The sequence below is a fragment of the Ruditapes philippinarum genome, unplaced genomic scaffold (genome assembly GCF_026571515.1).
Source record: "Ruditapes philippinarum isolate M1 unplaced genomic scaffold, ASM2657151v2 ctg9896_1_1_1_1, whole genome shotgun sequence".
In the NCBI taxonomy this organism is placed as follows: domain Eukaryota; kingdom Metazoa; phylum Mollusca; class Bivalvia; order Venerida; family Veneridae; genus Ruditapes; species Ruditapes philippinarum.
In genome coordinates, this window is record NW_026855463.1 from 28,304 (window position 1) to 41,738 (window position 13,435).

A 13,435-nucleotide genomic window follows, 5' to 3' on the forward strand; every position below is an offset into this window, starting at 1 on the left:
TAATGTAGTATGACACACACAGTAGGAGTGTTTGACAGATCACGTGACATCTAAAATAAGTACGTTATATAAATATATAAAAACTATTATACAACCAGTAGTAAAATACCATAAAAGTGACAAAATGTATAGGAATGTAGAAAAGCGGAACAGGCCTGACTGTAAAGGAATGTATTTTCTGTCATTTTACTCAAATAAATTAAAACGCGTTATATAAATATATACATGAGGGGAAAACCCCTAAAACTTAGAATAGCTTTATATCAAGAATAATAAATATATCTATCCTTGGACAAAAAGAATCATAATAGCTGCAATTTGTCACAATATGATTTCAATTAAGTTCATTGTTAAAATTTAATATATGCAGTTAACAATACGGCACCATAATTGACATATGCAGATTTACAAAGATTATTGCCTCGCACAGAAATAATAATTATTCGAACATAAAGTATAAAATTTTGTTCAATGGCAGACCTTTTACACACAGTGAAAAAGACCGACTAAAACGATGGTTTTTTTTGTTGTTTTTTTTGTTTTGTTTTTTTTTTGGTGGGGGATGTTGTTGTTGTTGTTTGTTTACATAAGCGCTACTTCACAATTCCTTTTATTTTGTGGATTGTTAATAAAGATGGACAGGCCACTGATTGTTATGTATACAGCTTTTTAATATCACCGGTGTGTTTCAGTACTACCAGATAAAACATTCAATATAAAAACCATCATAAAGATATGAGCCGCGTCACGACAAAACCAACATAGTGCGTCTGCGACCAGCATGGATCCAGACCAGCCTGCGCATCCGCGCAGTCTGATCAGGATCCATGCTGGTCGCAAACACATATTATGTTGGTTTTGTCATGACGTGGCTCTTATATTCTTTTCTTTCCTCCAATATTTGAAGAGCATAACATATATACATACAAAAATACATATTGTGCTGCCTATAAATTTCTAATAGCTGTAAAATAACGAAACGTCATTAATTCTCGGTAAGGCACCAAACGCATAAAAAACAGGTACACCGCGCGCAAAATTTAATGTATATTTACATGCATTTGTTTATGATTATCAAATGATTTGGTCTTTTAAGATGATATTTAAGTATATGTTAAAGTTTATTAGTACGTATTTACAAAATTAAATTGGTCAGGCGCGCCTGATTAACCAATGTAAATATGTTATGATTCATTTCAAACAGTACAATCCTATTGGACAAAAAATAATTTTAATTTAAATAACTTTTCAGTCGTTAATATCAGTGACAAGGGGGCGGGGGCAATCCTGTTGGAAGGCATAGCTTATCAAGTCTACGTTACTAGATGATTTCTTTATGCCAGGCGTATGTAGCATATGAAAACTACAGTACGACTTATAAGCCCCATGGGGGGGGGTTTTTTTTCATAGGTTTTTTAAAATTTCAATAAAAAAACACTGCATGCACTTTAAAAACTGAAATATGGGATCTGTTTTTTGCGTTCCTATCCTTGTTTTTTTCTTGAAACTATAAAAATCATTATTTTTAAAAATGCTTTTTTTTTGACAAAAAAATCATAACTCTTCTCTCCAGTTTTTTTTACACCCATATCAATACTTTTAAATTAAATAAAAACATTGTCATCATTTTCACTTATTTCTCTCAGTCCACAAATAAGTGTGCTACACACATTTGCATCATTCCTTCTTTTGAAGATGTGGTCGAAAATGAATACCAACACCTGTAGAATACAACAAAGTACAACATAAAATATATTACAGTATCAACTGATATCGAAAAATAAAAGCAAGTGTAAGCAAAACTGAATTAATAGTAATGCGTAAAAGGAATGAAAACAAAATGAACTCTAAATCTGTTAAATACAAGTAATACAAATACTTTCAATAAATTAGCAATATTTTATAATAAATCATTTAGTATCATAAAGGAAAATAATGTATATGACTGATAATACCAAATGTTAAATTTGTATGTTTGTATTATCACTTCCGCTGCATTTAATGTATGCTGTATATATTTCATAGGAACTCGAGAACGCGACGCATATTTTCGATCGTGTAACGGTTTTTATTTGTTTGGGTCGTCAGACCTAACAAATAATGGTAGCGAAATTTCAGAGCCTAATGCTGTTAATTGCAAATGCCTAAAGTAGTCCACTTTTTTGAAGCGGTTACTTCCCTTTATATGTACACTAACGCCGAAAAATCCAGGGGAGATCAATGCAGAAAGATTGTCAAATGACAGGCGCATTAATTTTCAAGCAAAGTAGTTCCCGAATGGTCGATGATTTCTAATATTGTTTAATTCTTTATAGATATACATGCTTACAGTAAGCTCCATGATTATTTACATCTGTGTTAAACAACAGGTTTAGCGTCGAAATAATAGTTACAAACCCTAATTAAATTTGGAATATGTTTTTCTTCAGCCCATTAACATATAACTTCACCGTGGCCGAGGGGTTTGCATGCCTGCTACTGAATCGAGAGGTCTGGAGTTCAAATCCCAGTTGAGGCAACTCATTTTTTTAAGTCAAATAAACATTGTATTGACTATCAGTGTTTCAATTAGTCTTATAGCCAATTTACTAAAGTTAAAACACTGGAAAGCATTGGTGGCACTATACAAAAACAAATTGGTTTATAATCTCACAACCTTCACCTTTCTGACATTCTGAGACCCAAACAAATTCAGCGACTTCTGTGCTTTGATTAAAAACGTCTCTGTTACATCTAAATATCTTTTAGTATTATCCGAATATATGGCCTCAAAAAATATATTATCAATTGAACCCAATCTGTCTCTTTTAAAACTGGTCAAATTTTACGGTATTATAAAAAAAAACCTTTTCTTTTTTTCAATATACCGTAAATATGACTGATTTTTAAATTAGCAGATTATATTAAATTGAGATTAGATAATTAAGGACCACCCGTTCGCATAATATGAAAAGATATTCAAAGGTCGGACAAACAATATGTAAAGCCTGTACGGATTCTGATTTATGCGCCGCAATATGCGGTCCTGTTCCAGAGTTCCTATGGTATATTTGTGTATTGACGAGGAACGTTTATGTTCAAGTCGTATTGAATAATAAAATTCTGTTCTGTACTGTAGTGACATTTCAACATTGTACGTATCTCAATACTTACTATGAGCCAAATATAGCAAAATGTCGCCATGTTAATGTAGAATGCAGATTTTAACTTCTTCATTGGAAACAAAGAAGCAAACCTTATACAAGCTGCCAGCATCAAGAAACCTGTAAAATGTCAAAACATATGTCAGTCATTGTGTTAATGTATCGTGTGAAGCTTGAATAACGTTGTGCATCATCATCGTCATGATAATCATCATCATTATAATTATCTCATCAGCATGCTCATAGTAAATAGAGAATGATTGAATCACTTAAAATCGCAAAAAAAGGGGGTAAAAATGTTTCAGACTCGGTATGATTGAGGTTGTTCATGGACGATATTGGAAATATGCAATTTACCGTCTTGCACCAGCTTTAACAGAATTTTTGGAATTCAGAAACATCCGCAGATATTTGTAAAAGTACACGGTAATGCGGAAGTGTATAAAGCTTTATCTTTGCTTTTTGAAGCTTAGCAAGAGTTTGTTTGTTTTTTCAAAAAAAAAATAATGAAAGATCTATTTTTTGTGCGAAGGGCGCAGGGATCAAATCATTGATAAACGGTTTAAATTTACTTAAAGGTCCATATTATGCCTCAGAAAGGCTTTAATTTTACTTGTAAATAACTTTTAAATGTTGGTGTACTTTTATAATATTCAAACTGTTACTTATTGGCCAGTTGCCTAAACCATTTTCTTTTTGCGTTATAGTGAATTGAAGTCAAAATAGTACTTTGTTTACATTTTGATACATTCATGACAAATTGTTTCTCATTTATCGCTACTTTCTGCAGGTAACAAGCATCTAACATTGGCTAAATTCTTTATTTAAACATTTTAAACCTCATGTCTTCTCTTTCTAAGAAAGTAAAAAAAATATTTGTTTCCGAGGCATAATGTGCCTTTAATATAGCAGTATAATATTTTGTTACCTATTTCTGTTTCCGTACAGTTTCCATGTATGCTATAACAGAAACATTTTCTGTTACACCCCCACCCCCCGGAATAAAAGCCCTCGCGTCCAATAATAACAAGGCGGACAAAAGCCCTCTTGTAAAAATGACAGGGCGGAAAAAACTCCCGTAAAATGACACGACGGACAAAAGCCCTCTCCCCCCGTAAAAAAAGAGTGCGACTTAATAAGGATTGGAGCACCGCACCACACTTAATACCGTATTTCACGGCGCTTGAATGATAAACCTTTTTACCCATCGGAATGAACTTTAAAAGGTCTAAATTATCATTTCACGCCGATTTATGTATGATAATGAATGAAAAATTCAAAATTCGGCGAAAAAAAGATATTTGTCTATTTTCTGATAATAATTTCTGCAAACGTCTAGAGGCACTGCTCCAATCCTGTATTGAGTTAAATCCCCCGTAAAATGACTGGGCGGACAAAAGCCCTCAAGTGAAAATAATAGGGCGGTCAAAAGCCCTCCAGCATCAAATACATAATATTATGTACGTTGAATAGTTTGTATTTTTTCAATGTATTCAACATATTAAAAATTGTAACCATTAATATGTTTGTTTTCCATTGGTATGAGTTTGAGCACATTCCTGACAGGCATCTGAATAATAAGTGCTAAATTCTGTAAGTGCATATTTATTCACGGAAATATGAAAGGATTACTCCTATGTGGAGTTCAAAGATCAATAGAGCAACAAAAGATGAAAAGAAGTTTAAATTAACTGAAATTAAAAGTCCAAGGCATTTATAACGTTCCTTGAAATGTACCAATTACTTTTAAAAGTGAATTTGTTTTTAACGACATTCGTTTAAAAAGTTACATCGTTAAACATTTCAGACAGGTATATTCTGAATGAAAGGTGGTCCTAGGTCATACACATACTTAGGCCAATTGAAATATATGTTACAATTTTAATAAGTTGGGCTTTTTTTGCCCTACGCAGATTGCGCGTGCACAAGAAAATACTTCTTCCGGTCAATTTTTCATAGCAACGGACCGCGTCGTAAAAAGGTCTATTGATAAAAATAACCACAGGTATTTAAAATACATATATATATTTTGGTTATGGGAGAACTTTTGTCATTGCTTTTGTCCGCCTTATCATTTTTGGACGCGAAGCTTTTGTCTGGGAGGGCTTTGTCCGTTTCCCATTCGTGAGGTCAACCAGACCAACTTAAGATATTATAAGTATGTACATGTAAGAAGGAAAATATACATACTAGCAATAATGTACATCCCTATGGCGACGTATACACCTTTAGACAAGAGTCTGGCACAACATCCGTGTAATCTGTTTGATGCAACTATAACACCAACACACATAAATATCATAGATTGTATCCATAGTAGTATAGATGCTAGTAACAGTAAAACATAAGTGGGGTCATCTAGTACTGAAGAAAATAAAACAACATAATTGTATATCACGCCCGTTTAACTCACAACGAGTGAAAAATGTCCATCGGTAAAAATGTTGTGAGCAACTTCCGTTCCTCGTTGTGAGCACCCATCTATGACGAGTGACACGATAAACAATGTGAGTTTTTCATAATTTTTGAAGATTTCAGACATTTATGTAAAAATATCGGAATGCAGTTAGCTAGCGATGTGTTTCCGAGTAATGCACATGTAAAGATATTGCCTGTTGGTGGACAATTTGATGGAAATACCGTGGCGACGCAGTCACTCGGGTAGCTTGGAAAACTGGAGAACAACTTCTCTTTGGAGCTAATTTAACTTTGAAAACGTCGATTCTGGTGACGTTTTTGTGCATTTTAACCTAAAACAGATGCCAACAAGTCTTCAGCGTAAATTATTAGGCTGAAAGTCTTCGTAGAGAAACGAAGATATACCCTTTTTGCTTTAATCATCGTTGTGAGCCACCATAACCTCGTTGTGAGCAAGAGAAGCGCATTGCTTGTCTGGTTTTAATATGTAATTCAAATGGCAAGAATACAATTTTCAATCTACCAAAAGCAATCAAAAAACGTTTTTGTACAATAGTTTTTTCTTTGCAATAGTTTTCTTCTTTTACTTTTATTGAAAATTATTCTTCATATTCACAAGTCATCAGATTAACAGATGAACTAATCAGTGGAGGTAAATCAGGTATTTTATTTCGTATACTCTAGTGTGGCACGAGTGAACATCACGGGGTGTTTATGAATATTTCAACAATTTCACAATATGTGTGATACACACATACATGTGTTTATCCTGAGCTGAAGACTGACCAAGTTTATGTAAACCAAGAACTATCACGGTAAAGTTGACAATGCCCCTGAAGTGGTGCTTTGTCCTTTGATTTTCGGACCAGATAGATTATTTTGTTTTTGGACAATTAGATCTTCAGTGTGAAGGTAATTCAAGGTCAAGGTGAAATAAATATAGGTCAGTTGGAAGGTCTTGTCCAAAGGGGCAATTGTGTCCAAATATGAATTAATTCCACTTACTTATAAAGAAGTTATGATCAATGTTAAGGTTTTTGGATGTTCTAGAAGGTCATTCACGGTACAAGGTAAAAAAAATACAGATCAGTTTTGAAAGGTCTTGCCTAAAGGGGTGTTGTTTCAAAATATGAGTAGAATCCGTATACTAATAGGGAAGTTATGACCAATTTTTAAGCTTTTGGACAATTTGACCTTTAAGGTGAAGGTCATTCAGGGGTCAAGGTCAAAAGAATATATGATAGTTGAAAGGCCTAGTCTAAAGATGTGCTGTGCCTAAACATTATGCCAGGACAGTATGGCCAATCTTAAATGTTTTTGGACAATTTGACCTTCAAGGTAAAGGCCATTCAGGGGCCAAGGTAAAAAATACAGGTCCGTAGGAAGGTGCTAAGGGATGTTGTGTTCAAATATGAATCAAATCCGTTTTACTAATAAGGAAATTATGGCCAATGTTAAAGTTTTTCGGACAGATTGACGGACTGACAGACGGACAGTTCAAAACTAATATGCCTCCCTTTGGGGTATGCACAACGTCTTGCAAAAGAAATGCTGCTGTGCAAAAACGTTTTAATTGCTGTGGTAGATTGAAAATTATATTTTCACCATCTGAATTACATATTAAAAACCATACACGCACTGCGCTTGTCTTTGCTCACAACGAGGTTATGGTGCTCACAACGAGGATTAAAGCAAAAAAAGGGTATATCTTCGTTTCTATGGAGACTTTCAGATAATAATTTACGCTGAAAGACTTGTTGGCATCTGTTTTAGGTTAGACTGCACAAAACGTCACCAGAATCGACGTTTTCAAAGTTAAATTAGCTCCAAAGAGAAGTTGTCTCCAGTTTTCCAGCTACCCCGAGTGACTGCGTCGCACGGTATTTCCATCAAATTGTCCACCAACAGTCAATATCTTTACATGTGCATACTCGGAAAACACATCGCTAGCTAACTGCATTTCGATATTTTTACATAAATGTCTGTAATCTTCAAAAATTATGAAAAACTCACCTTGTTTATCGTGTCACACGTCAAAGATGGGTGCTCACAACGAGGAACGGAAGTTGCTCACAACATTTTTACCGATGGACATTTTTCACTCGTTGTGAGTTAAACGGGCGTGTATATGTCCCCGACATATATATATAATCCCTTCTACAATTATGTGAAATATATAGAAGCACAGTAAAGTATAGAATCTAGACCAAATGTTCTAGTCGCATTGATAGACCTAAAATATGTTTAATCTTGTTAGTCATGTAATATATCCATACATTAAAAGAATTTAACAGAAAAAAAAATTTGCTATAGATCTATTGTTAGATATATAACAATATAACAAAAATCTTTTTTTTCTATTTATTTTTTTTTAAATGTACTGTATGGATATAATATTACATGAATAACAAGATTTAACATATTTTAGGTCAAATCAATGCGACTTCATTAGATCTACAGTGGTCGTAATTTCCACTTTCGTTTTGCATTTTTTGCTTCAGTAAGAAATTGAGTAAATTGTAATACGATACCTTCAACATTATTGTCCACTTCTGTAGAGCCTTTCAGTAATTGACTTCTTAATCCTCTATATGTACCACCTGTTTCTAACAACCAGTAAGTAGAACCAAAACTTGTAAATTGACATATTGTTGGTAAATAACTTATAAAAAATAGTTGTAAAGCCACAGTTATCCATTTTTTCATGTTTGTTGCTGTTGTTGATTTTTGTGTTTCTTGTTCTTCTTGTTGTTGTTGTTCTTCTTCTTCTTCTTCTTCTTCTCCTCCTTCTTATTATTCTTCTCCTTCTTTTTCTCCTTCTTCTTCTTCTTCTTCTTCTTCTTATTATTGTTTTATATTTTTGTTTATTATTATGTAAAGTTAAACATGAAGGCAGTCTATAAATAGATAATGGAAAGTCCCAAAAATATCTTTTTTACGCACGCAACTTTTCGGTTAAAGATATGATGAATATTAAGTAAAGGAAAAATTATCCGAAAATTCATTTTTGGTCTTTAACTTGTGCAATGTCTGTTTACAAATTGCTTTAATTCCTTATTATGTTATTATTATGTTTAATTCGCATGCTTAACGCAATGTACATCTCTTTACGTCTAGCCGTTTCTATGGTGTCCTGTTTGAGGCAGTTAAAATATCGCCTGTTAAGATTTAAAATTGACTAAATCTCGTTTTAGCCCTACTATTCGTATAAATGCGAATGCAGTTCTTGTCATAGTGTGTGTACTTTGGTAAACGAACTCTGCTGAACTCATAGTTACTGTAGTATTTTTACAATAGTCAAATCAAAAACCAACGAGTTAAATGTTGATGCTGCACATCAAAGACGCCGCCAAATGATGTGAGCAGTCACAGATAATGTACAAAATCAGCCCTATTAAGCACTAATCAATGTGTCTTGGTATGTGCTCGTTGACTTAATGCATAAATTCACAGTTATGCTATGTCTGAATTCTTTAATAAAGATGGCGACAGCACGCATGTCAATACGTAACTTTAATACGGGGAAGCCGGACTTTGACTTCCCCGGCTATAGACTACACGAAAATTCAAATAAAAACAATTAAAAAATATATACAATTCTATACCTATCAATGAAATTTTCAGTGCCCAGTTCTGTTAGGCGCCGCATTTAACAATGTAACTCAAAATATTAAAAGGCGGGGTTTATCGCGGATAAACGGAACAAAAAACCAAAATTTTCGGATTATTAATAAATCGTCGAGGTTTCGAGGAAAACGGGAAGTGGGTACATATAATAAACCGTATGAAAATCTTTAAAAAAAACGGAAAAATGAAAGGATTTTTTTACCGACTTCCCCGTTCATAGGCTTTGCCTAATTTCATATTAACTTTAATATGTATAGGGACAGGGCTACATTCTAAACGACAGGATGCAAACCTACAACCTGGCTTCGCAAGTTTCTCTCCTTTTTGTGTTACTTATAATATGTAGAGCTGAAGCTTCGACTCCCTTCATTTTCCCTGCATTCTGGACTTTACTATAAGAAATAAAACACCAAACTGACATATCAAGTCTTAAGTCATTAAACTAAGTAAATACCAGACTCTAACAATGAATACTTTCTTTTATTGTAGTTATCAGATTCAAATCAAACACATTTTAATATGTAATAATTACGTTAAAATTTAGAGGACGTGAGTTTATATTTACCCCTTTTTTTGGGAAAAAAATGAAAAATTTAATTAACCCCCAAATTAGGTAAAAAGATGAACAATGGATGAAGAGGATGGGGCGGCAAGCAATCGGCTTTGTAACCTTTGCTACCAAATATGCCAATAAAATCTAATATTATATATGAAATTTCTTACAATTTCAGAACAAGCAATATTATAACATATTATTCCAAACATTTGGTTCCATAAATTTTAATTAAGAAAAATGTCAAAAGCAAAATAATTAAATTCTATGACCTAAAATCTCCACAATAATGACAAATTCAGTAGATAATAATATGCTCTTCAAAACGTAACAAATTGTATTTTCTTGTATCAATAAACAGAACAGAACAGAAGTATCTTTAAAATAGATACTCGGCCGAAGTAAAACTGGTTAGCATGCAAAATTATGTTATTTCTAAGTTTTTAATACAAAAAGAAATGTTAGTAGTGCTTGCATAACAATGACTTAATAATTATTTCTTGTAGAAAATGCTCATTTTGTAAACAATGAAATTAAATTATAGCATATTTATATTGATGATTTTTCAAAGTAGGACAACTAAAATTTTACGTTTTTGGCTTTATAAATTTTGTAATCATTAAAAAATTACCCCTAAAAAAGTTAAAGAACTATCCCCATTTTTGTACATTTCATTTTAGAACTATCCTCTACATTTTGTTTTATAGTGGCAACGACTATCCCTTACATTTTATTTAAATGCTATCCTTAAAATTTTATTTTAGAATGGCAAGCACTATCCATAACATCTTATTTTAAAAAGGCTAGAACTGTCCTTTACATTTTATTTTTAAAAGGATAGAACTGTCCTTTGCATTTTATTTTTAAAAGGCTAGAACTGTCCTTTACATCTTATTTTAAAAAGGCTAGAACTGTCCTTTACATTTTATTTTAAAAAGGCTAGAACTGTCCTTAACATTTTATTTTAAAAAGGCTAGAACTGTCCTTTGCATTTTATTTTTAAAAGGCTAGAACTGTCCTTGACATCTAATTTTAAAAAGGCTAGAACTGTCCTTTACATTTTATTTTAAAAGGCTAGAACTGTCCTTGGCATTTTATTTTTAAAAGGCTAGAACTGTCCTTGACATCTAATTTTAAAAAGGCTAGAACTGTCCTTTGCATTTTATTTTAAAAAGGCTAGAACTGTCCTTTACATTTTTTTAATAAGACTAGAACTGTCCTTTACATTTTATTTTAAAAAGGCTAGAACTGTCCTTTACATCTTATTTTAAAAGGCTAGAACTGTCCTTAACATTTTATTTTTGAAAAAGTCTAGAACTGTCTTTTACATTTTATTTTAAAAAGGCTAGAACTGTCCTTTACATTTTATTTTAAAAAGACTAGAACTGTCCTTTACATTTTATTTTTAAAAGGCTAGAACTGTCCTTTACATCTAATTTTAAAAAGGCTAGAACTGTCCTTTACATTTTATTTTAAAAAGACTAGAACTGTCCTTTACATTTTATTTTAAAAATACTAGAACTGTCCTTTACATCTTATTTTAAAAGACTAGAACTGTCCTTTACATCTTATGTTTAAAAGGCTAGAACCGTCCTTTACATTTTATTTTAAAAAGGCTAGAACTGTCCTTTACATTTTATTTTAAAAAGACTAGAACTGTCCTTAACATTTTATTTTAAAAAGGCTAGAACTGTCCTTTACATTTTATTTTAAAAGGCTAGAACTGTCCTTTACATCTTATTTCAAAAGGCTAGAACTGTCCTTTACATCTTATTTCAAAAGGCTAGAACTGTCCTTTGCATCTTATTTTAAAAGACTAGAACTGTCCTTTACATCTTATTTAAAAAGACTAGAACTGTCCTTAACATTTTATTTTAAAAAGGCTAGAACCGTCCTTTGCATTTTATTTTAAAAAGGCTAGAACTGTCCTTTACATCTTATTTCAAAAGGCTAGAACTGTCCTTTACATCTTATTTCAAAAGGCTAGAACTGTCCTTTACATTTTATTTTAAAAGGCTAGAACTGTCCTTTACATCTTATTTTAAAAGACTAGAACTGTCCTTTACATTTTATTTTAAAAAGGCTAGAACTGTCCTTTACATTTTATTTTAAAAAGGCTAGAACTGTCCTTTACATTTTATTTTAAAAAGGCTAGAACTGTCCTTTACATCTTATTTAAAAAGACTAGAACTGTCCTTAACATTTTATTTTAAAAAGGCTAGAACCGTCCTTTGCATTTTATTTTAAAAAGGCTAGAACTGTCCTTTACATCTTATTTCAAAAGGCTAGAACTGTCCTTTACATCTTATTTCAAAAGGCTAGAACTGTCCTTTACATTTTATTTTAAAAGGCTAGAACTGTCCTTTACATCTTATTTTAAAAGGCTAGAACTGTCCTTTACATTTTATTTTAAAAAGGCTAGAACTGTCCTTTACATTTTATTTTAAAAGGCTAGAACTGTCCTTTACATCTTATTTTAAAAGGCACATCTTATTTTAAAAGACTAGAATTGTCCTTTAAATCTTATTTTTAAAAGACTAGAACTGTCCTTTACATTTTATTTAAGAATGACCAATGAGATTCACCAATCTAAAATGGCCAATGAAATTAAGTTCTGTCCTGTGAAACTAGTCCAACTGATAACAGAAGTAATTGGAATAACAAAATAGTGACTATAGTGGGTCAGACATTAAATATACAAAGAAAGGGAAACAACCTGCCCTGACACGTTATTTATTTATTAGTAAATAAAAAAAATATAAAAATAAAAAGAACATGTTATTTAAACATGACACCTTTACTTAAGTTGAACGTTTATTTTATGTCTCAAAGCTCGGTGACATCAGAAAAGCTAATTTTATCAGAGAATATGAAAATTGTGTACTTTGTTTAAACAAAAAAATAAAATAAACAAAAGCAAGACTAAATTTTTCCTGCGAATGCATACTTCTAGTTTTCTTATTATTTTTCTGTTAAATGGATAGTGTTTATGTTTAAAGTCTATAAAAACAAGCTAACATATCACTGATATATGTTTATCATTAATATGCTACCATAATTATTAGTTTTGTGCGTCTCTTTTATGTAACAGTAAACACCTACACGACAAAAGACTTAATCCAATTTAATTTTTTTTCCCAATTCATTTATTCCACTTAGATCATGCAAACATGACAACACGAGGTAATAATACATGTACATAATAAATGAGACTTCAGAATCAGACGGTAGCAACATAACATGATATATAATATTGCGGGGACAGTCAATGTTACAGCAAATAATTCAATAGAGTTCACTCTGAATTAAGAACATTTTTTTTTTTTTTTTTTTTGGGGGGGGGGGGGGGGGTGGGGGTTCCCAGTTAATCCTAGGATACAAACAAACATTTACAGTTACAGCTTCGAAAATAAGCATAACTGATTGACTAATTCTATTGTGACCAGTCGTGCACCGTAAAGCTTTAACTGTAAAAGTTTGTTTGTACCAGCTTGGAAAAACCCACATTTGCCGAGTTCCGGATAACATCTATTACCATACAAAAAAGAATATCACAAAAACTGTAATACAATCGTACCAGTATATCATAGGAATGTATGTAATATATGTCTTGTTATAATATCATCCATTACATATATAATTTAGCCTTGTTTTATTTCATTTCTGCTGGGGTTTTGGGATAAATTCCACCATC

At 32.2% G+C, this 13,435-nt stretch overlaps 1 protein-coding gene across 3 annotated transcripts; it reads right to left on the reverse strand.

Moving 5' to 3' along the window:
- Positions 1-1,541: 1,541 nt before the first annotated feature.
- On the reverse strand, positions 1,542-8,464 carry LOC132743421 (uncharacterized). 3 transcript variants are annotated; one of them, XM_060731943.1, is made up of 4 exons: positions 8,093-8,461; positions 5,334-5,417; positions 3,154-3,263; positions 1,542-1,721 (listed from the first exon to the last, which is right to left on the reverse strand). In XM_060731943.1, the coding sequence occupies exons 1-4, from the start codon at positions 8,265-8,267 to the stop codon at positions 1,605-1,607; spliced, it is 486 nt and encodes a 161-aa protein (XP_060587926.1). In that variant the 5' UTR covers positions 8,268-8,461; the 3' UTR covers positions 1,542-1,604. The 3 variants fall into 3 exon arrangements, with proteins under 3 accessions (XP_060587926.1, XP_060587925.1, XP_060587927.1); XM_060731942.1 differs by having other exon boundaries at positions 5,334-5,507; positions 8,093-8,455; XM_060731944.1 differs by lacking the exon at positions 5,334-5,417 and having other exon boundaries at positions 8,093-8,464.
- Positions 8,465-13,435: the final 4,971 nt, after the last annotated feature.

Excerpts from the sequence above, each read along its gene's own strand:
- LOC132743421 (XM_060731942.1), bottom strand. The coding sequence starts at position 8,267 with ATGAAAAAATGGATAACTGTGGCTTTACAACTATTTTTTATAAGTTAT. Across the intron at positions 5,508-8,092 it reads AGTGGACAATAATGTTGAAG|TACTAGATGACCCCACTTAT; the intron begins GTATCGTATTAC and ends TATTTTCTTCAG. Across the intron at positions 1,722-3,153 it reads TTTGCTATATTTGGCTCATA|GTGTTGGTATTCATTTTCGA; the intron begins GTAAGTATTGAG and ends TGTATTCTACAG.